At 48.0% G+C, this 23184-nt stretch overlaps 1 protein-coding gene across 2 annotated transcripts; it reads right to left on the bottom strand.

Moving 5' to 3' along the window:
- Positions 1–693: 693 nt before the first annotated feature.
- P2RX6 (purinergic receptor P2X 6) lies at positions 694–22819 on the bottom strand. 2 transcript variants are annotated; one of them, XM_083417834.1, is made up of 12 exons: positions 22505–22819; positions 20416–20566; positions 19915–19986; positions 17325–17400; positions 10659–10752; positions 9715–9795; positions 7889–8030; positions 6207–6316; positions 5356–5449; positions 4176–4241; positions 3924–4001; positions 694–1566 (listed from the first exon to the last, which is right to left on the bottom strand). In XM_083417834.1, the coding sequence occupies exons 1-12, from the start codon at positions 22780–22782 to the stop codon at positions 1528–1530; spliced, it is 1281 nt and encodes a 426-aa protein (XP_083273960.1). In that variant the 5' UTR covers positions 22783–22819; the 3' UTR covers positions 694–1527. The 2 variants fall into 2 exon arrangements, with proteins under 2 accessions (XP_083273960.1, XP_083273961.1); XM_083417835.1 differs by lacking the exon at positions 9715–9795.
- Positions 22820–23184: the final 365 nt, after the last annotated feature.

The raw sequence follows: 23184 nt of genomic DNA, 5'->3' as shown, positions 1-23184 counted from the left end.
CCTAATGTTTAGGTGGAATCTTCTTTCTTGTAGTTTGGATCCATTGCTCCGTGTCCGCTTCTCTGGAGCAGCAGAAAACAACCTTTGTCCCTCCTCTATGTGACATCCTTTTATATATTTGAACATGGCTATCATATCACCCCTTCACCTCCTCTTCTCCAGGCTAAACATGCCCAGCTCCCTTAGCCGTTCCTCATAAGGCATCGTTTCCAGGCCTTTGACCATTTTGGTTGCCCTCCTCTGGACACGTTCCAGTTTGTCAGTGTCCTTCTTGAACTGTGGTGCCCAGAACTGGACACAGTACTCCAGGTGAGGTCTGACCAGAGCAGAATACAGTGGCACTATTACTTCCCTTGATCTAGGGAAGTACATTGTACATGGTTCATCGTATATCAAAGATGCTCCTCTTTATCCCGGCCTTTGCACAGCACGGCTACATTTGAAGCTGTTTCATGCTTCCACCAAAGTATCCTGGGACGTGTTTGCTTGCTAAGGGTGCTGAGAGTTATGCGGCGAGCCCCCTTTCCCCCTCCCAGAGCTGCAATTCCCAGAGTTCCCTAGGAAGAGGGATTGATTGCTAAACCACTATGGGAATATATGTGTGTGTGTGTGTTTTAAACTGTTTTTATTATTATTATTGTATATCGCCTTGAGAGGATTGTGTAGAAGGTGATTAATAAACTGATGGTGGTAATAATAATAATAATATATTAATTTTATTAATTGACCTGGGACCTGAGTACTTGATGGAGCACCTGTCGCCACATGCCCCAATACACAGTTTACAGTCAGAGAAAGAGAGAGAGAGACCCTTGCAGAATCATAGAATAGGAAAGGGCGCTGAGGGTCATCTAGTCCAACCCCCTGCAATGCAGGGACCTTCCCGTCGTATATGCTGAGCACCTTTTCGGGGAGGCATGGTGGTCTATGAATGTAAATAAACGCCAGGAAAATGCACCAGTTCCCCACGTAAGTAAAGAAAACCTGCAAGTCCCATAGCAAAGGGTGAAAAAAGCAGGTTTCATCTAAAAGTGATCTTTAGGCAGAAGCAGGAAGATAAACTAATGTGGGGAGGTTTTGATTCCCGCGACAGAAGTGTGGCTGAGAATTATTCCAATGGAATCTCTATATCTGAGAGAGGAAGAGAGGAAGAGAGAGGGGTGGGTTTGATGGGCTCTCCCCACCCTGGTATCTGAGACCCTTTATACCAGCCCTCCCCAAACTACAACTCCCAGGGTTGTTGGGAATTGTAGTCCCAAACCTCTGCAAGGCATCTATATCTACCTCTGTGCTGTTGCTACCCTCTGAAGGTTTTGGACTACAACTCCCATCAACCCCAGACAGCCCAGCCCTGGGGCTGATGGGAGTTGTAGTCCAAAACACCTGGTTGGAGGAGTCTGTTTTCAAGCGATACCCCAGTTGGACACCAAACGCATCCAAAGCAGGGAGGAGAGATCTTGTCCGTCTGCTTGAGCGTCTATCCCACATTAGGTCTCTCCTGAGATTTCTTGCCCGTGGTCTGTAGGGCTAGGTGGCTGCGTCAACTTTGGTTTTCGGTGGCTTTGCCTGCAAAAGCAGAACAGGGAACATATTAGAAAGATACTGTGGGCATTGCAAAAGGTTCAGAAAAGGGCAAGCAAAATGAAGAAGGGTTGCAGTGTTTGGGACTTTTTAGTTTAGAGAAAAGGCACACGAGACATGATAGCAGGGGACCAAAGCAGGCGTGGCAGGGAGACAGCAGATAGAGAAAAGTTCTTCTCCCTCTCTCAGAACACCAGAACTCATGGAGTGCCAATGAAGGTGAATTTTGGACGATTTAGGACAGAGAGGAAGAAGAAGAGTTTGGCCTGTGATATGATTTTATGAAATAATGATATTGGAAACTGCTATATATAATTACTGAGAAACTCAGATGGAAGAGATTTGAGGAAGTCAAATAATATGTTTATGAAGATGGATTTAAATTCATTAATTAAGTTTTAGTTTATGTGGTGATTTGTTGTATTTTATGTTTTATATTCTTTTTTCTTTTTCTTTTTTCTGTTTCATTCTTTTTCCTTTATTATTGTTAACTTTCTCTTCTGTTATGTTTATGTATGGAAAATAATAAATATTATTGTGAAAAAGAAGAAGAGTTTGTACTTGATATCCCGCCTTTCACTCTCCTTAAGGCAGGCATGTCCATAGTCCATTTCGGGGGCCTAATCCAGCCCTCTGGTCGGTTTAATCCGGCCTCTGTGGCAGTTTATTTCCTGGGGTAAAATCCCCCCCAAACCTCAACAACGTCAATCCTAAAAGAAGCTCAACAACTTTGGTTGGCCCTTTGGTCAGCCCCCACGGCCCTTCACTTCGTCAAATCTGGCCCTCTTTGAAAAAAGTTTGGACACCACTGCCTTAAGGAGTCTCAAAGTGGCTCACAATCTCCTTTCCCTTCCTCCCCCACAACAAACACTCTGTGAGGTGAGTGGGGCTGAGAGACTTCAGAGAAGTGTGACTGGCCCAAGGTCACCCAGCAGCTGCACGTGGAGGAGCGGAGACACGAACCCGGTTCACCAGATTACGAGTCCACCGCTCTTAACCACTACACCACACAGAACAGGTTAAACTGTGGAACTGTCTCCCGTAAGGACCTCCAACTTGGATGGCTTTTAAGCATGATTACACAAATGCATGGGAGATCAGGCTATCAATGGCTCAGTGGAGGCACTGTGTGGCTGGAGGCAGCAATGCTTCTGAATTCCAGGTGCTGGAAACAGCAGGGGAGAGAGGGCTCTTCTGCTCAAATCCTGCTTGTGGATTTCCCATGGAGGCGTCTGGTTGGCCACTGTGAGAACAGAATGCTGGACTAAAGGGGCCATTGGCCTGATTCAGCAGGCTCTCCTTGTGTTCTTTTACTTTTAATATGCCCTCACGATCTGAGGGCTGTGTTACAGGGAACCAGGCAGAGGGCCTTCTTGGTAGTGGCACCCGCCCTGTGGAACGCCCTCCCACCAGATATCAAAGAGGAAAACAACTACCAGACTTTTAGAAGACATCTGAAGGCAGCCTTGTTTAGGGAAGCTTTTCATGTTTAATGGATTATTGCATTTTAATATTCTGTTGGAAGCCGCCCAGAGTGGCTGGGGAAACCCAGCCAGATGGGTGGGGTACAAATAAATTATTATTATTATTATTGCATGCAGAAAAGCCTGCTTTTACCAGGTAAAAGGTAAAGGTAAAGGACCCCTGGATGGTTAAGTCCAGTCAAAGGTGACTATGGGGTTGCGGCACGCATCTCGCTTTCAGGCCAAGGGAGCTGGCGTTTGTCCACAGACAGCTTTCCAGGTCATGTGGCCAGCAGGACTAAACCACTTCTGGCGCAACGGAACACCGTGACGGAAACCAAAGCGCACCGAAACACCATTTACCTTCCCACCGCAGCAGTACCTATTTATCTACTTGCACTGGTGTGCTTTCGAACTGCTAGGTTGGCAGGTCCTGGGACAGAACAACAGGAGCTCACTCTGTCATGGGGATTCGTACCTCCGACCTTCCAATCAACATGCCCAAGAGGCTCAGTGGTTTAGACCACAGCACCACCCATGTCCCTCTGCTTTTAGAAGCGACCCCCCCCCAAAAAAAAAATTAAGTAAAGACTTGGGGAGCCAGACACCTTCAGACACACAATCCCTCTCAAGATCCCTGACCAGTCGCTGCCAGTCCCCACGGAGCACGAGGGGCTGCTGAGGTTGCAATTCCCCACAGCGGGACGATGGGGCGTGACAGCGAGTGCTAAATGGGACGGAACCGGAGCATGCAGGCAAGGCAGCAGCAAAGGGATGTTTACAGCAAAGGGCATGGTGGAGAGAGAGGGACTTCAAAGCCAGCCGCATCCACATAAACAAAGCAAGAGGCCAGATCAGCCCACATCCGATCGCTGTTACCTCCTCGTATTTCTCGCTCCGATAAAATTCGGCTTTCGTATCAAGGTACAGCAGGACGAGGTCACAAACCACGGCAGCCTAGGATGGCAAGAGTCAAGTACGACATCATTCAGCATCCAGACCAGCCTTGGCCAACACGGTGCTCTCTGTTTGTTTGGATCTACAACTCCCATCAGCCCCAGGGACAAGGCCAGGGGCTGATGGGAGTTGTAGTCCAAAAGGGCCTTTTTTTATTCTACTGGTCATACTTACAGCTCCAAGGAAGGCAGCTCCTGTTCCTAAGTTGACAGCGGTGGGAATGATGCTGAACTTCCCAGCCTGAGTAATAAAAAGAGTGTAAGGTATTAGGGGAGGGGTAGTAACTCGGGGGGGGGGTGGACACATGCTGCACTCCTTCTGGGGTTTTTTGTCTGTCTTTCGTCCCCTCCCTGCACTCAGCTCTCATCTGTGGCTCTTAGAAGCTGTCAGCACGTGACAGAAACCACACCCTGGGAACGGCTTCGACTGGCTGGCTAAACCAGGTAAGGGTAGCCGACAGATCTCAAATACTTGGTGAGTTAGGGATTTCCCCTGCATTATATAGAAAGCTGTCACCTACTGTCAGGGAACTGCCATCAGTGCCGGAGGGAGAGAGCAAAAGCCAGAGGGATTCCAGAGAGCGTCCAGGGATTGGGAGAAGCAGCCCATCTTCTGGGGAAGAGAATCAGCGTAGCACCAGTGGAGAAGGGGGGCAGATGGGGGAAGCGGCGAGGCGGTCCCATGGCTCCTTGCCTGGGACCAGCGGGGAGAGTAGGGGTCCTCCGCTGCCCACACCCTCCTTGCGCAGAAGGCTTTTGCGCAGAGAGAGTAGGAGAAGACTAGGCGTCAAAGAGCTTCTTTGCTGGAAGAAGTTTAAGAAATGCCCACTGACGGATTCTGCCAGCGATTGAGTCAGCCACGGGTTAGTGGCTGTCCGGACAGAAAAGGTTCACTTAGGCAACCCAGCCAGGGGTTTGCACCCAGCCGGGGAGATAAGCACCGGCTTACGCACGAGCAACCCCTAGAACCATTACACCTACTAAGTCAGGCCACTGGTGCACTGAGCTTCTGTGGTAAATAAAAGACACAAATAACTGGGAATATAAGCTCCCCCCCCCTTTCTGCCTGTGGCGCAACAGAATATTAGGGGGGTGGGCAGGGGAAGGACTAGACCGTGTGAAAAATGAACATAATATTTTAGCTGCAGTTCACTCATTTTCAGCTATGTATTCTTGCTATTAAAAAAGCGTGCCTAGACATTCCGTTGTTGCGCCCATAACCTCAGTTTAAGGTGCCCTTTAGCTCCTAGCTTTCATATCTTAGTTTCTAACACTTGGGGGGCAATGAATGGGATCCTTGCAGAGCAACTCCTCCCCTAGGGATCCGCTGCACATGGGGCCTCAGAGGTCCTTACCTGGCCGTGGACCGAAATATCAAAGCGGATACCATAGAGTTTCAACAGGCTCCGAGACTGCTGGTTCAGGGGGTCCCGATAATAGGAGGCGGTTCTGAAGAAAGAAAGCAGGCAGATGAACAGCGTACTTGCAGAAGCTGTGGCTTGGTCCACATGCTACTGGACCACGTTTGAGGTTCTTGTATCGACTGGAAGGCCCTTGACAACTTGGGTTCAAGATACTGCGAGGAGTGCCTGACCTCTCATATTATTTATTTAGTTTTTGAATATATTCATATCCCTCCTTTCTGCCAAGTTGGGGTGCAAATTGGCTTAAAAGCAACATAACGAAATGCAAAGTGATATCAATGAACCAGCTAAAACAACCATCAAAATACATCAGAACACATGCGGAACCAGCTATTAAAACACTGTTTGCCCTGACAGCATCACCTGCGCTTCAGATTCCAAAGGCTTGTGCGAATAGGAAGGTATAGGAGCGTGGGTGGCGCTGTGGTCTCAACCACTGAGCCTCAGTTTTTTAGCGCAGCTCTTTCCCAATACATATGCAGTTTCCCCCGATATACAAACTATTGGGAAGTAGTTTCCCCTGGTGCATTTGTGTATGTTTCCCCCTCCCCAACATATACATTTTTCTGCACATTTCTCGGCATTGCAAAATTCAGAGAAATGTAGATTCCGAAAGGTTGCTGTGTTTCGTTTCACGTACTGTTTCAATAAACGTGAATTGGGCATGTTCGCCTTTAAATGCAAGCAGAATTGAATCCTCCCCGCCCCCATTCCTACTTAAGACAGAACGGCTGGCTTGCACGCTGCTTGCTTCAAACCCTCCCGCCTGCTGCTGTGCCCACCTGAAGTTAAATTTCTTTTCCAGCAGAGTGAAGGAATAGCAGGGTCTGCATCTCGAAGGAGGCTGATCCAAGTCACAATCCCAGTCGATCCGCAGGCCAATAGCGCCCCCCTGTGTGGGATCCACCAAATGCCATAAGATTAATATTAATGGGGCAGAAGAACAGAGGGCACTGGGATCTATTAGTATTGAGATAATAATGATAATAATAATGATAATAATAATGATAATAATAATGATAATAATAATAATAATAATAATAATAATAATTTAGACCCCGCCCTTCCTGGCCAGAGCTGGGCTCAGGGCGGCTAACACCAATAAAATCACAGTAAAAACATAATAGGGGGAAAAGTCTGGTAGCACAGTTGGCTCTGGCTGGCTTCAGGAGCTGCTCGCTGCTGTGGCACCCGCCATTTTTCCTTGCTGGAAGTCCCCATATGATGTGTCTTGTTCTCTGGGCTGCTGACTGCCGCTGCCGCCGCCACTGCAAAAGGGGAACCGGGGGCGTCCGGGGGTACAGATCTCCTGCCCCTTTCCCCCTTTGTTTTGACTGATCGGGAGAGATTTTGGAGTTGCGGGCGGGCGGCCGTTGCCCAATTTTTTAAAAAGTCTGTGTCAGGGAACTGCCATCGGCTCAGGGGGGAGAGGGGAAAAGCCAGATGGATTACAGAGAGCCCCCAAAGATTGTGGGAAGCAGCACCTCCTCAGCGGAGGAGAGTAGCCACGCCTCCAGTGGAGAGGAGCTTCAGGGCCCGGAGGAGGCGAGGCGGTGCCAGGACACCTTGCCTGGGCAAAGCGGGGAGGAGAGAGGTCCTCCGTTGCCCACACCCTCCCTGCGCAGTAGGCTTCGGCGCCCAGATGGGAGGCGCAGATTGGGCGTCAAGAAACTACTCTGCTGGGGAAGGTTTAAGGACTGCCCACTCACAGATTCTGCCAGTGAATGAGCGAGCCACGGGAGTAGTGGTGCTCTGCATGGTGAAGGGTTTTTGGCACCAATAACGAGGCTTTACAGCCAACCAGGGAGGCATTTGCCTGATTGCTCTCGAGTAACCCCCTGATATCCTTACAGTCTGTGCATTTGTTTCACAGGGTGCGAAAGAAGGGCTTTGCACCTTTATACAATATGCATGTGTGCTTGGGCCCAGGGTCTTTTGCCTCACCATCCCCACTACTGACTCCCTGTTGCTTCTCAGCTTCCAAAAAAAAATATGTCCCCAGATTCATTGAAAAAAATCTGGTAACCGTATGCTAAGAGTAAGACTTTCCTTGACCTGGACACTATACTTCTGTTGACACAACCTAGAATGGCGTTAGCTTTTTTTGCTGCCATATGCTGCATCAGACTGTTGGTCCATCTAGCTCAGTATTGTCTACACTGACTGGCAGCAGCTCTCCGGAGTTTTAGGCAGGAGGCATTCCTACCTGGAGATGCTGCCCGGGGCTGGGCATGGGATGTTCTGTATGCAAAGCAGATGCTGAATTGCTCTGCTACGGCAGTGGCAGAAACACTGCTGGATGGGACTTCATCCATTTCCCATAAGCCACCTCACTCCCTTTCTAAGGTTAATGTGACCTGGAGTTAATGGACTTTTCCTGGGAGGGAAGCAGTTCCCAAAGAGCCCTGGGCCCTCCGCGCTTGCATTTGTGGGATGGGTTGCTGAAGCAAAAGAGGAGACCTACCAGGTGAGCCAGCTCCTCAAAGCTCTCCCCAGCTGCCTCGACCATGTCACGAATGCGAAAAACGGGGCAATAAGGGTCATCCACGGCATCATATCGACACCCCTTGAAGTAAGAGCCATCCGTCGTCTTCAGCGTGTTTGTCCTGAACGAAAGCATGAGAAAAATTAAAGTCTTTGGGAAATCTGTTGTAATAGCAGCTTGGGAGAAAGAGCCTTGTGGCACCTTTATTTGCAATTGAATTGTTTCCTTTATTTAAAGGTAAAGGTAAAGGTAAAGGTACCCCTGCCCATACGGGCCAGTCGTGTCCGACTCTGGGGTTGCGTGCTCATCTCACTTAAGAGGCCAGGAGCCAGCGCTGTCCGAAGACACTTCCGGGTCACGTGGCCAGCGTGACGAAGCTGCTCTGGTGAGCCGACACCAGCGCAGCGCACAGAAACGCCGTTTACCTTCCTGCTATAAAGCGGTACCTATTTATCTACTTGCACTTTAGGGGCGCTTTCGAACTGCTAGGTGGGCAGGAGCAGGGACCGAACGACGGGAGCTCACTCCGACACTGGGATTCGAACTGCCGACCATACGATTGGCAAGTCCTAGGCACTGAGGTTTTACCCACAGCGCCACCCGCGTCCCTTCCTTTATTTATATGCCACTTAATACTAAAATAGGGACGCAGGTGGCGCTGTTGGTTAAACCACAGAGCCTAGGACTTGCCGATCAGAAGGTTGGCGGTTCGAATCCCTGCAACGGGGTGAGCTCCCGTTGCTTGGTCCCTGCTCCTGCCAACCTAGCAGTTCGAAAGCACGTCAAAGTGCAAGTAGATAAATAGGTACAGCTCCGGCGGGAAGGTAAACGGCGTTTCCGTGCGCTGCTCTGGTTTGCCAGAAGCGGCTTAGTCATGCTGACCACATGACCCGGAAGCTGTACACCGGCTCCCTCAGCCAATGAGCGCCGCAACTCCAGAGTCAGTCACGACTGGACCTAATGGTCAGGGGTTCCTTTACCTTTACCTAATATTAAAATAGTCACCAAACAGACGACAAAAACAGCAAATACCGTGCGCACGGAGACACCCCCCATGAAGCTGAAATGCTGCCATATCATATAGTGCAGAAAACTGGGAATTATAGCAACAGAACTACTTAAACTGTATAGAAATTTATTTATGTATGCTACTACAGCAGCAAGAATGCTACTCGCCCCAAAACGGAAAGAAGCAGAAGTCCCAGCAAAGGAAGAATGAATACAAAAACATATGGAAAATGCAGAAATGGTGAAACTTACCGAAAAAATAAGAAATCAAGATAAGCTTTTTTTATATCTATAAAAGAACGGAAATGGTTTGTTGAATATTTACAGATAAGTTACAAACAGATACAAACATTGGCAGGATTATTGTAATAACCTGCAGTTTCCAAAGAGTATATATTTAAAGCAGATAATTAAATGAGCAAATTAAATGAATTTGGATATGCAGAAGATATTTAAAAAATAAATTTAAGGCACCGCAGAAGGAGGGGGAAGGATATGTTAAAATGATTGTGAAATTGAAATGTATAAATCTGAAAAGTATAAATAAAAACTTTTTAAAAAACCACCTGCAATACAATATAAAACAATAACATCCCCAAAAAGCAAGAACCCGAAGAGATATTTTGTGGCACTGTTACAAACTTTGCAGAGTTCCTAGACCATACAGAAACCTGCACAACCTATCTAACCTGTGTCAACAGTGCGTTGGGTGTTGGTGCCATGACTGACAGTCCTGTTTGCAAACAGTATCCCAAACCCAACCGCCCCCACCCTGCTTTAAAGATCTCAGCCCTTACCTGGAGAAGTTAAACCTGGTAAAGTTGACAGTGTTTTTAATAAAGAGAGTGAAATTCTCCGCTTCAGCCAAGAGTGGTTTCCTAGGTAGAAAACAGAATAGGTGGGCCTTATGAACGCATTCGTGAAAGGAATGCAAGCATTTGGTTTTTACAACCTGCAGGCTCTTGGGGAATAAGTTAAGCTACCTTTCCATGAGAAATTGAAGTTTCTGGTGCATGTCTGATAATACGTGGTGGCAGATTCTTTATTTACTTATACATACAGCATGACATTTATATGTTGCTTGGTTGTAAGAAGTAGAAAAAACCCCTCAAAGCAGTTTATAAAAGAACGAATCAATAAAACAGTTAAAAGCAGCTATCTAAAACATTCAAAATGTAATTAAAATCAAAGATTAGCTTAAAAACAGTGGCAGCCGCCTACATATTTGTTAGGCTTAGCTAAACAAGTTTTGACCAAACTGCGGGAGGCAGTGGAAGACAGATGTGCCTGGCATGCTCTGGTCCATGGGGTCACGAAGAGTCGGACATGACTAAACAACCAAACAACAACAACAGCTAAACAAGTATTTAATTTGTTTTCATTTTAAAAAATAATTTGGGCAAAGTTCCCTCTTGGAGACCAAAAATAGTGTTAATTCCTCCCGCCCTTGAAGGTGGTTTGAAAGAGGAGTTGGTACCAAGTGCGATATAGTTGTCTTACTTTTCCCTCTGGCTAAACAGGTTCTCAAGGCTTTTGGTATCATCTGGAAAAAACCCTGCAAAGCCTATTTGACCAGCAATACACCTTGTGGGAGGGGCCACCTCTCCCAACCAAATGTCTTCTTTGGTTAGCAGCTACGGCCTGTTCCCCAGCTGAAGATGTCTGGCTGGCTTGGGGTGGGTTTGGGGGACAGAGATACAGGTAGCCGTTGAAACAGGATCAGAGAGGACAACTTGCATACCTGGACAAGGTCTTGTTTTCCACCGGACACCACCCATAGATCTCGCAGGTATTATGGGATGCATCAAACGGGACACACTTCCCTGTTTTTACTCCTGCAAGAGAACCGAACCACATCTCAGTTATGTCTTCTTTTTACTGAAGCCCTTTATTCCTTCCAAGGTGCATTGCAGCCCAACTCCCCCATGTAAAGTATTGCTTTAGCCTATATTTTTGGAAACCACTTAGAGGTTTTCTGACACTCAAGCTGTATGTGCATGCTGTTAAATAAATGAAATTGGGAAAAGCAGAAGCTGAGAGATACGGAGATTGAAGTATTTGCCCATTAGCCCCCAAAAAGCTCAGATAATCCTGAGCTAGATGGGCAAATGGTTTAATTCAGTATGAGGTGGCTTCATCTACTATATATTTTAGAAAATATTTGCTATGCATTTCGACACCTCTTGGAATAATGTGGCCAAATTTTGCCTGCTGGTTCCTGAGATACAACTGGGTGCTGTTTAAATCAAGGTGGCTGACTGAACTTTTCCAAACTTCACTGATTTCCTTTCCCCCCTATAACTGTATTAAATTTTCTGTTTTACATTTTAGAATATTCATTTAAACAACCTTAAAATATCAATGACTTCTCTTTCCATGGTTCATGTTGTGTATTGAGTCAAAGGATTTTATATCTGTATTATTATTGTCTATATTTGCATTAGGGTAAAGTAACTGCCTTTTGGTTTCAGGGGGTACAGCTACTATTGGTTCATTTAAACTGCTGTATTTGGATCCTCTGTCTTATTGGTTTCCTCCAAAAGGCAGGACTGTGATTGCCTGATATTGTTCCCTCCAAAATGTATCCTTTCTAGCTAGTCCCCTGTCCCTATAAATGTAGCTTTCCCCTCCTCAGTCTTCAGTCTTGTTTGCTGTAATAAAGAAGTGTTACTAGAGAACTGTCTCCAGCAGATTATGTCAAGAGAGCTGAAATCACAAACCCCACGTCACAACAACTGGCGACGAGGATGGGATCCGGAATGCTGAGGAGCGGTTAAACGCAGCCCTGCCTCAGAGTCCGGATTGCAGCTAAGAACAAGACTCACTGGCCAGCTGAGAAGACGACCCTGCCACAGGACAATGGAGAGTCCAAGGGTATTGGAGCCCTTCCAGCCATCAGAGCCCCACACGTGGGAAGACTACGTCGAACGCTTCGAGTTCTTCGCAGTGGCTCAAGGGATCACCGATGCCAGCAAAAGAAGGGCCACATTCCTGAGCTACTGTGGGCCTGAGACCTTCAAGCTGGCCAAGGCATTGCTTGCTCCAGCGAAGCTAAGTGAGACATCTCTCAAAGATATTCTTGCCTGCCTAACAAGCCATTTGGCGCCTACTGAGACCAAGATGGCCCGGCGGATGGAGTTTCATGAGAGGCAGCAGCGTGCTGGGGAGTCTGTATCTGCATTTCTAGCTGAACTGCGGAAGCTCGCTCAGCACTGCGACTTCCAAAATCTGGAAGAGACTCTCCTGGATCGGTTTATCGGTGGTCTGAGCAGCAAGAAAGCCAGAAGACGCATCGTGGCTAAAGAAGAGGTTACCCTTGCTTCAGCCTTGAAGGAGGCCACCGCCACGGAGAATTATGAAAGAGAGGAGCTTGATGCCAGTCGCAAGGCCCCTAAGCCACAGATAGAAGTTGCGCATGCCATGGACGAGCTAGAGGCTACTCCGAGCCAGAGCCCAGTCCGTGGGGTCGAGTCAGTGCGTCAGGCCTGCACAGTGCACAAAGATCACCGAGGCAGGTGTCCAGGTTGTGGCGGAAACCATGAGCGGAAGAGTTGTCGTTTCCGGGATGCTATGTGCCGGACGTGCGGGAAGACAGGTCACATCGCCAGGGTCTGTAGATCGGCGGCGTTGGGAGCGACAGGAACACCTAGACTGGAGCATCGCAGACCGCCCACAGCAACCCATTTTCTAAAGGACTGCCACTATGTAACGGAGATCAACGGGAGGGTCGTGCAGTTCCCAGCGCAAGGCAAGGCACACGTCAAGGTGAAGATTGAGGGTCAGCAGTGCGACATGGAGGTGGACTCCGGATCTGGATTCACTATCGTGTCGGACCAGACCGCGAGGACATTCTTCCCCAGGGGTAAGTTGCCCCCTCTGGAGCCCTTCCCGGCAACCTTGCAGTCATACTCAGCGGGCCGCATCCATGTTATGGGAATGTGTGCCGTGAGAGTTCAGTTCCGGGACAAACAGGCTGTACTCAAACTGGTGATTGCGAAGGGCAGTCGCCCCAGTCTCCTGGGCACTGACTGGTTCCCCGCCCTGGGACTGAGTATATCAGGGCTTAATTCAATCCAAACCTGCCCTGAGATGAGCGAGGCATTATGCAAAGAGTTTGCTGGTCTCTTTAATGGAAAACTGGGTTGTTATAAAGGGCCCCCAGTTGACTTCGAGTTGGACCCTGGGGTGGCCCCAATCCGACTCAAACCAAGGCGAGTGCCATTTGCACTGCAACCCAAGATCGAAGCAGAGCTGGATAAATTGGTCAAGCAGGGAGTTCTCTCACCCGTGGACTCTGCTAAGTGGGAGACTCCAATCGTCACGCCCCTTAAAGCAAATGGGGAAGTCAGGATCTGTGCAGATTACAAATGTACTATCAATAAGGCACTCAGGGGAAACTCATACCCCATTCCAGTCGTATCACATCTGTTGGCTAAACTGGCTGGGGGCAAGGTGTTTGCCAAAATTGACCTGGCACAAGCCTACCAACAGCTGCCAGTAACCCCACAATCAGCGGAAGCACAGACTATTGTCACACATAAAGGGGCGTTCAGAGTTAACAGATTACAATTTGGAGTTTGTGTGGCCCCAGGGATTTTTCAAGGGCTCATGGAACGCCTGTTAAGAGGTCTGCCGGGGGTCTTGCCATTTTTTGATGACGTTTTGATTGCTGGAAAAGACCCACAGGAACTGGTTGCGCGTGTCCGTGCAGTGTTGCTCAAGTTCAAGGAGGTGGGGTTGCAACTGAAAAAGGAAAAATGCAGCTTTGGGGTGCCAGCTGTGGATTTCTTGGGGTTTAAAATTGATGCATCAGGCATCCACCCCACAGATGCTAAGATTAAGGCCATCATCGAGGCACCACGACCACAGAACAAGACGGAGTTGCAGTCATTCCTGGGACTTATTAACTTTTATCATTCGTTCTTACCCCATAAAGCTTCGGTAGCTGAACCATTACATAGACTGTTGCAGAAAAAGAATGTGTGGCGATGGGGGCAGGGGCAGCAGAAGGCTTTTGACTCCTTGCGAAGAATGCTGAGTAGCGGGAGCGTCCTTGCTCATTATGATGAGTCAAAGCCGCTGGTCCTGGCATGTGATGCCTCTCAATACGGCCTGGGGGCGGTGCTGAGTCATAGGGAACTGGATGGGTCGGAAAAGCCCATCTCTTTCTATTCCCGTACGTTGTCGCCCACGGAGCGCAACTATGCTCAAATTGACAAAGAGGCGCTTGCAATTGTGGCAGGAATCAAAAAGTTCCATGATTATGTGTACGGTCGCCATTTCTCCATTGAAACGGACCACAAACCACTGTTAGGGTTGTTCAACCCGAACAAACAAACGCCACAAATTCTCTCCCCCAGAATGTTGCGTTGGTCTATATTCCTGAACGGGTTCCAGTACACCTTGACCCATGTGCCGGGGAAACGGTTGTGCCACGCTGATGCGCTGAGTCGATTGCCCCTTCCTGGCGGGAGCAATGAGGATCCCGCTCCAGCGGAGCACATAATGATGCTGGAAACACTTCCGGGGGCTCCTGTAACGGCTACTGATATAGCTGAGAAAACGAGGAAAGATGCTGTTCTCTCCCGTGTGCTCACTTGGGTGGGGAGGGGGTGGCCAGGTGGTCCGCATGAAGACAAATTCAGGCCTTATGCGACAAGGCAGCACGAGTTGTCCATGCATAAGGGTTGTCTCCTGTGGGGAGATAGGGTGATCATCCCAGCACCACTGAGAAACAGGGTGCTTGAGACGCTTCACATGGGACACCCGGGAATGGTCAGGATGAAGTCGCTAGCCCGATGTTATGTGTGGTGGCCTGGAATGGACCAGAACATAGAACAATGGGTACGAACATGTAAGGCATGCCAAGAGGTGCGGCCAGAAGTGGCCAGAGCACCAGTTCACTGGTGGGAGCAGTCCAGATCTCCCTGGAGCCGGCTGCACTTAGATTTTGCTGGGCCATTCCAGGGGAAGGTCTTTTTGGTTGTCGTCGATGCATATTCCAAATGGTTAGAAGTGGCGATGGTCCCTAGCATGGCATCAGCTGCCGTAATCAAGGTGTTGAGGCAGCTGTTTGCAACCCACGGGTTACCTGAGACCATTGTATCAGATAATGGGGCAGCTTTTGTATCCCAAGAATTCAGGGCATTCTTGGCTGATAACTTCATAAGAGGGGTCACATCCGCGCCCTTTCACCCATCCTCCAATGGGCAGGCTGAGCGCATGGTAAGAACAGCCAAAGAATCCATTGCGCGCTTAATGGAGGGTAACTGGTCAGCTCGCATCGCGCGAATGTTATTTTTGCAGCATGCGACGCCGTGTACTGCGACGGGCAAGTCGCCAGCTGAGCTGCTCTTGGGTAGAAGACTGGTAACGGTGCTGGATTATGTCCACCCGGATAAAATGCCAAACCATAATTCAAGAGCAACCCCCCAGGCTGAGACTGACACAACAAGGTATCTCGCCCCTGAAGATCTGGTCTGGGTGAGGAACTATTCACGAGGTTCGCGGTGGGTGGCTGGTGTGGTCACCCGGGCTAGTGGACCTGTGTCCTATTATGTAACCTTGGAAAATGGGCAAGTTTGGAAGAGACATATAGATCAGCTGAGGCGCCGGGCGCTCAGCAGGGAGGAGTCAGATAATTCATCCCTGGCTAACGACGCAGAGCTGCAAGACCAGAGTGAAAATGGCCCAGAGGTGCAGTCACCAGGGGCTTCAGCAAATGAACCAGGGTCTGCTAGTCCTCATGATGACGAGGTACAGGTAGGGAACCCTGAGATGTCTGGGACTCCATCTGTTCCTGAGGAAACCCCTATAGCAGCCCCTCTACCACAGGTAACACCCAATCCAGAACCGGCAACGCCTGTTGTCAGGAGATCAAGTAGAAGTTGTAGGACCCCACAGTACCTGAGAGATTACGTCTGCTGTGCTCACTAGGGGGGGAGGGGTGTTGTGTATTGAGTCAAAGGATTTTATATCTGTATTATTATTGTCTATATTTGCATTAGGGTAAAGTAACTGCCTTTTGGTTTCAGGGGGTACAGCTACTATTGGTTCATTTAAACTGCTGTATTTGGATCCTCTGTCTTATTGGTTTCCTCCAAAAGGCAGGACTGTGATTGCCTGATATTGTTCCCTCCAAAATGTATCCTTTCTAGCTAGTCCCCTGTCCCTATAAATGTAGCTTTCCCCTCCTCAGTCTTCAGTCTTGTTTGCTGTAATAAAGAAGTGTTACTAGAGAACTGTCTCCAGCAGATTATGTCAAGAGAGCTGAAATCACAAACCCCACGTCACAACAGTTCATTTTGCATAACATAAATCCCTGCATAGTTTACATAAACTAAACCATTCAATATTCCATTATGACATCCATCAAAACTTATTTACACTGTTGAATTTATCTCGATCCTTGCCAATGTTTTCAAGTGTACATAATCCCCCCCCCCATATAATCAATAAACATTTTCCAATCTCCTTTAAATGTTATGTTCTTTTTGTTCTCCTGTTCTATATGTTAGGTCCACAAGCTGTGCATATTCCATCAAGTTAAGTTGCTATTCTTCTTTAGTCGGGACTTCGTTCGTTTTCCATTTCTGGGCTAACAAAACACGGGCTGCAGTAGTGGCATACATAAATAACCTTTTTTGACACCTGGGAATTTCTGCCTGAATTATCCCCAACATAAACTGCACTGATTTCCAATTGGCACCAATAGTTTGGAATCCTTCAGCAACAACAGCTAACAAGGCTGCTAGTAAGAAATCAAGCGGTTTTTGTAACTTGTGGCACGGCTGGCTGCTTTTGGGGAATGGAGGTGAAATATACTCCGAGTCGCAAAGTGATTTCATGCTCTTTATTCATCTCATAGTGGTGAGGAGGAATGAATGAAGGTCCCCTCAAAGTATCTGCTTTACATACATTATTTACACAATAGGCTGCACATGATTGGCTAATTCCGGAATTCTACCGTAAGCCAATCAGGTTGTGGATTCACTTCTATCTGGAGCATGATTGGGTGGTTCCTGCCAACCAATCATACTGCTGCATTGTTCTAGGACCAATCAGACTGCTGCATTCTGAATCCTATTGTTCTAGGACCAATCAGACTGCTGCAGTTTGGATCCTATTCAACTCAGTACATAACAGGAGGGAAGGATGCAGAGGAGAAATGTAAAAACAAGAGGGAAGCTTTCCCCAACCCGGATAGTCTTGGATTGCAACTTCCATCGGAAGGCCAGCCCAGTACATTTTGACACCTGAGGCGAAATGGAAAATGGCTCCCCCTGCTGCTGCAAGAGAGAACCTTGCAAGCTGTAACCGCTGAGAAACTGGTGCTAAATTCGGCGTTCAGATATGGGTGATGCGGAGAGCAGCGGGTAGGGACCAGGACTGAAACAGACCCCCTTACCGTTTCCGTGGACCACCGGCTGTCCTGGCGAACAGTCCTCATCTCTCCTGCAATTCCCATCAGGGATGGAAGGATGCTGGAGGAGAAGACAATTGTTGAGAAGGTAAAGCATCCGCAGGGGACCCCTGTGAGAGGCTCCGCCTGGCAATGCCTTTATAAAGTTCTAGTGGGAAGGGGCACCCACAGACCTGACACAGGGTCTTAGGGCAACTTGGCCGGCCCCTTGCTGATGCAATGATGTTGGACAGGCACCCCCAAACTCAGCCCTCCAGCTGTTTTGGGACTACAACTTCCATCATCCCTAGCTAACAGGACCAGTGGTCAGGGATGGTGGGAATTGTAGTCCCAAAACAGCTGGAGGGCTGAGTTTGGGGGTGCCTGATGTTGGATTATTTGAAACAACACAGAATAAGCTGCTGTGATGCCTAAAGGCAAAGGTAAAGGGACCCCTGACCGTTAGGTCCAGTCGTGACCGACTCTGAGGTTGTGGCGCTCATCTCGCTTTATTGACCGAGGGAGCCGGCGTACAGCTTCCGGGTCATGTGGCCAGCATGACTAAGCCGCTTCTGGTGAACCACAGCAGCACACAGAAATGCCGTTTAGCTTCCCGCCAGAGTGGTACCTATTTATCTACTTGCACTTTGACGTGCTTTCGAACTGCTGGGTTGGCAGAAGCTGGGACAGAGCAACGGGAGCTCACCCTGTTGTGGGGATTCGAACCGCCGACCTTCTGATTGGCAAGCCCTAGGCTCTGTGATGCCTACAATGATGCAATCTGGTCTATGATTTGGGCTGAGAGCAGGTGAATGGTTGAGAGGTGCTTCTCCGGGGCTCGGGCAGAGAGGTCAAACTGCACAGCAGGGGTGGGGGAGCTGCAGACTGAATGTGGCCCCCAGAACTCTCTATCTGGCCCTCCCGAAGCCACGCAACCCCTTCCAGGCCATGTCTCTCCTAGGCCCTGCCTTGCACTCTCCTCAAGAGTTTTAGTCTAGCTGGGACATGTCCTTTTTAAAAACAATAAAGGTTTGTTTTCATTTCATTTAAAACTGTATATAAAGCAGAGAAGACAATTATAATAACTGATGGCGATCAAAAGATGAAAAACAAAACTGTAAAGTAGGGACACAGAATGTGTACGGTTGCACATGGGTTAAAATAACAAAGTCCAAAATCATGTATGATCTAGCTGAGATTCCTGAATTGCCTGAGGTTGGACTAGAATCATAGAATCATAGAGTTGGAAGAGACCACAAGGGCCATCGAGTCCAACCCCCTGCCAAGCAGGACACCATCAGAGCACTCCTGACATATGGTTGTCAAGCCTCTGCTTAAAGACCTCCAAAGAAGGAGACTCCACCACACTCCTTGACAGCAAATTCCACTGTCAAACAGCTCTTACTGTCAGAAAGTTCTTCCTAATGTTTAGGTGGAATCTTCTTTCTTGTAGTTTGGATCCATTGCTCCGTGTCCGCTTCTCTGGAGCAGCAGAAAACAACCTTTCTCCCTCCTCTATGTGACATTCTTTTATATATTTGAACATGGCTATCATATCACCCCTTAACCTCCTCTTCTCCAGGCTAAACATGCCCAGCTCCCTTAGCCGTTCCTCATAGGGCATCGTTTCCAGGCCTTTGACAATTTTGGTTGCCCTCCTCTGGACACGTTCCAGTTTGTCAGTGTCCTTCTTGAACTGTGGTGCCCAGAACTGGACACAGTACTCCAGGTGAGGTCTGACCAGAGCAGAATACAGTGGCACTATTACTTCCCTTGATCTAGATGCTATACTCCTATTGATGCAGCCCAGAATTGCATTGGCTTTTTTAGCTGCCGCATCACACTGTTGGCTCATGTCAAGTTTGTGGTCAACAAACTTGGGCTAGATGACCCTTGGGTCCCTTCCAACTACTGCAACCCCTCCAACAATTAAATGATATTTTTGACATTTGCAAAGGAGTGCAATACTACCTGTGTAGTAATTTCAATGAGTTTCAATGAGTTTTCTGCAAGAAAACTGAAAGCAGTTTTGTTATGTACTGAAGTTCTCACCCTCACCAGCAGGGGGATACTGTAGATAGTTTTCACTCAGGTCCACATATGCAAATAAGGGATTGAAAGTGACGTTCAGTGATTGGATAGTTTCAGAAAGTTGTTACAGTTACGTTGTACTGGAGCTCTATATAAGCAGGCTGGCTGAACCCTTCAGTTCAGTTCTGTTCTGGCCTGTGAATAAACAAGAGCTGCTTGAAGAATCGCTGTGTCGTCTGATATGTTCACCCACAACTTAACAGATTTTAAGGGTTGTGATTCCCAAATTCTAGTCCAATCCTTGGGAAGAATTTGTGTGCCAATTCTAATAATTTTTCTATTTGTGTATTAATCTAGTTCCCATATCTTTTTCAGGGGCTGGGGTGTGTCCTTGAACCCCTACTTGCCTGGATACAGAACAGCATCAGATGTGATCTCTGCACTGGAACCAATTTGTTGTACAACAGTAAAATTTACATTTGTTGCTCCACCCACTTTTGCTTCTGGCCCCGCCCACCAGTCGTATCTGGCTCCAGAAGGTTCCTCCCTCCCTCCAGCGACGTACCTCTGGACATGATCCTTGCACTTGCTTCGGAGTGGCAATGAAATTGGTCACCACAAAGAACACGTTTTCCCCCTATGAAATGTTTCAAAACACGTACATTCAGTTGTTTTTTTAAATGCCCCATTTTATTTGTTTTGATATGCATCTTATTGGTTTTATTTTTGGTTTAATGCTATTGTTTGTTCTTATATGGTACACTGCTGAATTTTTAAGAAACAAAGTGGTGTATAAAGACTTTAAAATAAATAAACAACACAACTTTACCATATTAGTATTAGTAACTTTACCACTACTTTACTACTGTTTGTAACTTTACTCCTAGTGGTAGTATTACTACTAGTAGTAATTACTCCTAGTGGTAGTATTACTACTAGTAGTAATTACTCCTAATAGTAGTATTACTACTAGTATTACTACCACAAACTTCTCCGTCTCAATTTTTCATATGGCCTGATCCAGATGGGTAATTTTTTTGCGGCCACAAGGCCAAAAAAAGGATACCTGAGGGGGTTTCACGTAATCTGCCACATCCCAGATTCGGTCCCCAAGCTCTCGGACGCGTGTGACCGAAACCCCTTTCAGTTTGGTGATGACTGAGTTGTGAGGGTCAGTATCTTTCTCCTGGTAGCCCTTTTTGGCTAGAAACACCCACCTGCGAAGCAGCAGAAAAAACAGGGGTCCAAGATGCTTAACATGCACACTTAAAAGAACCCTCCTTCCATGCTCCAGATACCTTTCCCCACCCTTGGAGATCATCCGCTACAATTGCCTCAGCATTTCCAGATGGCTTCAAGGAGCGGGGCCTTTTTCTGTGGTGGCACCCCTGCGGTGGAACACCCTGACCAAGAAGCTCCTCAACCTTACTCATTTTCATCCCTTCAGAGATTAGACTGTTATTTAGTGTTCGACTATGTGTACAAAGAAGTCTGCCCTTTTGAAGGCCTTTTCCAACTTTGCAATACCATAAATAAGCATGGATTTGAGCCTGTTTGTTCATTAAGGTCCTCTGCAGCAGGGAACCCCAAGAATGAATGCGGCCCTCCATTCCTCTCTATCTGGCCCTCGGAAATCCACAGCCACATCTCTCCCCCCAGCTCTGATTCACGCACTGCTTGAACTCAGCTACGTTAGTCAGAAAACAGCATCTTGAATGCATTATGAACATGCAACACCAGATGGTGCCAGAGAGCAAAAAGAATTCTATGCAATTTTCTATAGCGGTTTTTTCCCTTTTGTTATAACAATTTAATTTCTGATTTCTTTATAGCCTTTCCCCGCTGTGCGTAGATCCAGCCCTTGAGTGTGGTTTGCCTGTTTTGAACTCTGATCACGCCCCTTGTTTGGGAGGAAGGTCGCGAGAGCTGCACAAGTGTGTGTTGAAACTAGCCTACTTGTAAAAGGGGAAATTTGCATTCGTTGCTCCACCCACTTTCGCCTCTGCCCCCACCCACCACTTTCATGTGGCCCTCAGTCTGGAAGAGTTTCCCCATTCCTGAGCCTCAGCATGCACGATTGCAATAACTCATATCAGCCGGATGGGCGGGGTATAAATAATAAAATTATTAGTATTAAGCCCTGAACTATTTCCCTTTGCAGCCTTTCTTGAACCCGGTGCCTCACAGTTGTTTTGGACTGGAGTTCCCATCTTCACTCAGCGCTGGCTGTGCTGGCAGAGGCTCATGGGAGCTGCAGGCACCACACACCCACGCCATGCACTTAAAGCCCAACCCTAAAAGATGCCGGGAACTGTAGTTTGTTGAGAGTGTTGGGAATTGTAGCGCTGGGATGGGTAAACTGCAGTTTCCAATATGCTGGAGGAGAGAGAGGGAGGCTTTAAATGTATGGTGTGTACACAGCCTGAATCCAAAAACTGCTTTGAGGTTTTGTTTTGAGTCCAGGGTATATGAATGTTATGAAATAAATAAATAAAACTATTTACTCATTTCATAACATTTATACACTGCTTGATTGTAAAAAACCCCCTCAAAGAGGTTTACCAAAAAAAAAGATAAAACAATAAAATTATCACTAAGAACAATAAGATTTCCAAAAAGTTAAAATAACAAAAGACTAAAAGGAAGTTTAAACTTGCACCAGCTTTCTAAGCGCCTGCGTCAGCTTGTCTAAACAGGAATTTTTTTATATATAGCAGACATTGAAAAGAATACAGTACAGAGAAGCTACCTGCCTCATGTCAATAGGCAGGGAGTTCCACAGTTCCAGGGTGGAGAAGACTGTGTTTTGCTTCCCATTCAGCGAATTGGGGACTGCGAGCAATCTAGCTGCTTTCACCACCGTGATTCATTTGGGCAAAAACTCTGATGTCAGCAATAAAAGGCAGAGGAGCAGGGCTAGCTGGAGGAATGTGGCAACCCCAGGCATAGGTGGGATGTGTGAGGAAGCTGGATCCCTGCATGACTGCAAAAGAGGCTGCTTCTAGGTCACTTAAAAAAGAGAGCCAGAAGTCAGGCTTGAGGACCGTAAATCCTCCCAATGCAGCAATTCACCATCTCACCAGCAACAGAAATATCAGTGACTTGCGATTTCGAAGGCATCTCAACACCCGTCTCGCTGCTTCCACAGCTCTTACCCGAGGATGTAGCCCACGATCCCGAGCTGGATCAGGCGGTGCAAGACTCCAACCTTCCTATTCCTGGTGAGCGCAAACTTCTCTGTTTTATAATCCAGAAAGCCGAAGCAGGAATGGCTCCAGGTATCCCCCATGGCCGGCCGGCTGGCTGTGAAATCCCGGCAGCAGAAGCTGACGGAGGACGCCACATCCTCCTGGCCTGCTGCCCAGGTGGAGAAGAGCAGGCAAAGAGGCAACTTTTCAGAAAACGCCGAAGATGTGAGGATCTGTGTCAGCATCTTCCAAAGCAGCAAGGAGGGGAGGGTAAAATAAAGCTGGCCTACCAGTGGCGTAGCGTGGGTTGTCAGCACCCGGGGCAAGGCAAGTAATTTGCGCCCCCTAACCCGGGGCAAAGCAAGTAATTTGCGCCCCCCCCGCTGCACTGTCCCTCCCCCAGGTAGTCCCTCGCTCTCTCTCCGCTCCGCACCGCACCGCACGCCTGGCACCCCCCCCCCCTCCACAGTGGGCGGCGACCCGGCGGCTCGGATCGGATTCGCACAGCCAGCACTGCAGTGAGAGAGAGTGAGTGAGCCAGGTAGGGGCAGAGAGCTGCGAGTGCGAGCGCGCCCCCCCCCAGATGTTGCGCCCGGTGCGGCCAGCCCCCCTGCACCCCCCACGCTACGCCACTGTGGCCTGCTAAT

Source organism: Podarcis tiliguerta (assembly GCF_965153285.1).
Source record: "Podarcis tiliguerta genome assembly, chromosome: 16".
NCBI lineage: Eukaryota > Metazoa > Chordata > Lepidosauria > Squamata > Lacertidae > Podarcis > Podarcis tiliguerta.
The sequence above is the reverse complement of the archived record's forward strand: the minus strand, read 5'-3'. Positions and strand labels throughout refer to the sequence as shown.

What these genes read in the sequence shown, in the direction of transcription:
- P2RX6 (XM_083417834.1), bottom strand. Translation starts at nt 22,782, where the DNA reads ATGCTGACACAGATCCTCACATCTTCGGCGTTTTCTGAAAAGTTGCCT. An exon ending in TTGAGGAGCTGGCTCACCTG is followed by an intron (nt 6,317 to 7,888) that starts GTAGGTCTCCTC and finishes GATCCCACACAG; the next exon opens with GGGGGCGCTATTGGCCTGCG. An exon ending in GGAGCGAGAAATACGAGGAG is followed by an intron (nt 1,567 to 3,923) that starts GTAACAGCGATC and finishes CTGCTTTTGCAG; the next exon opens with GCAAAGCCACCGAAAACCAA.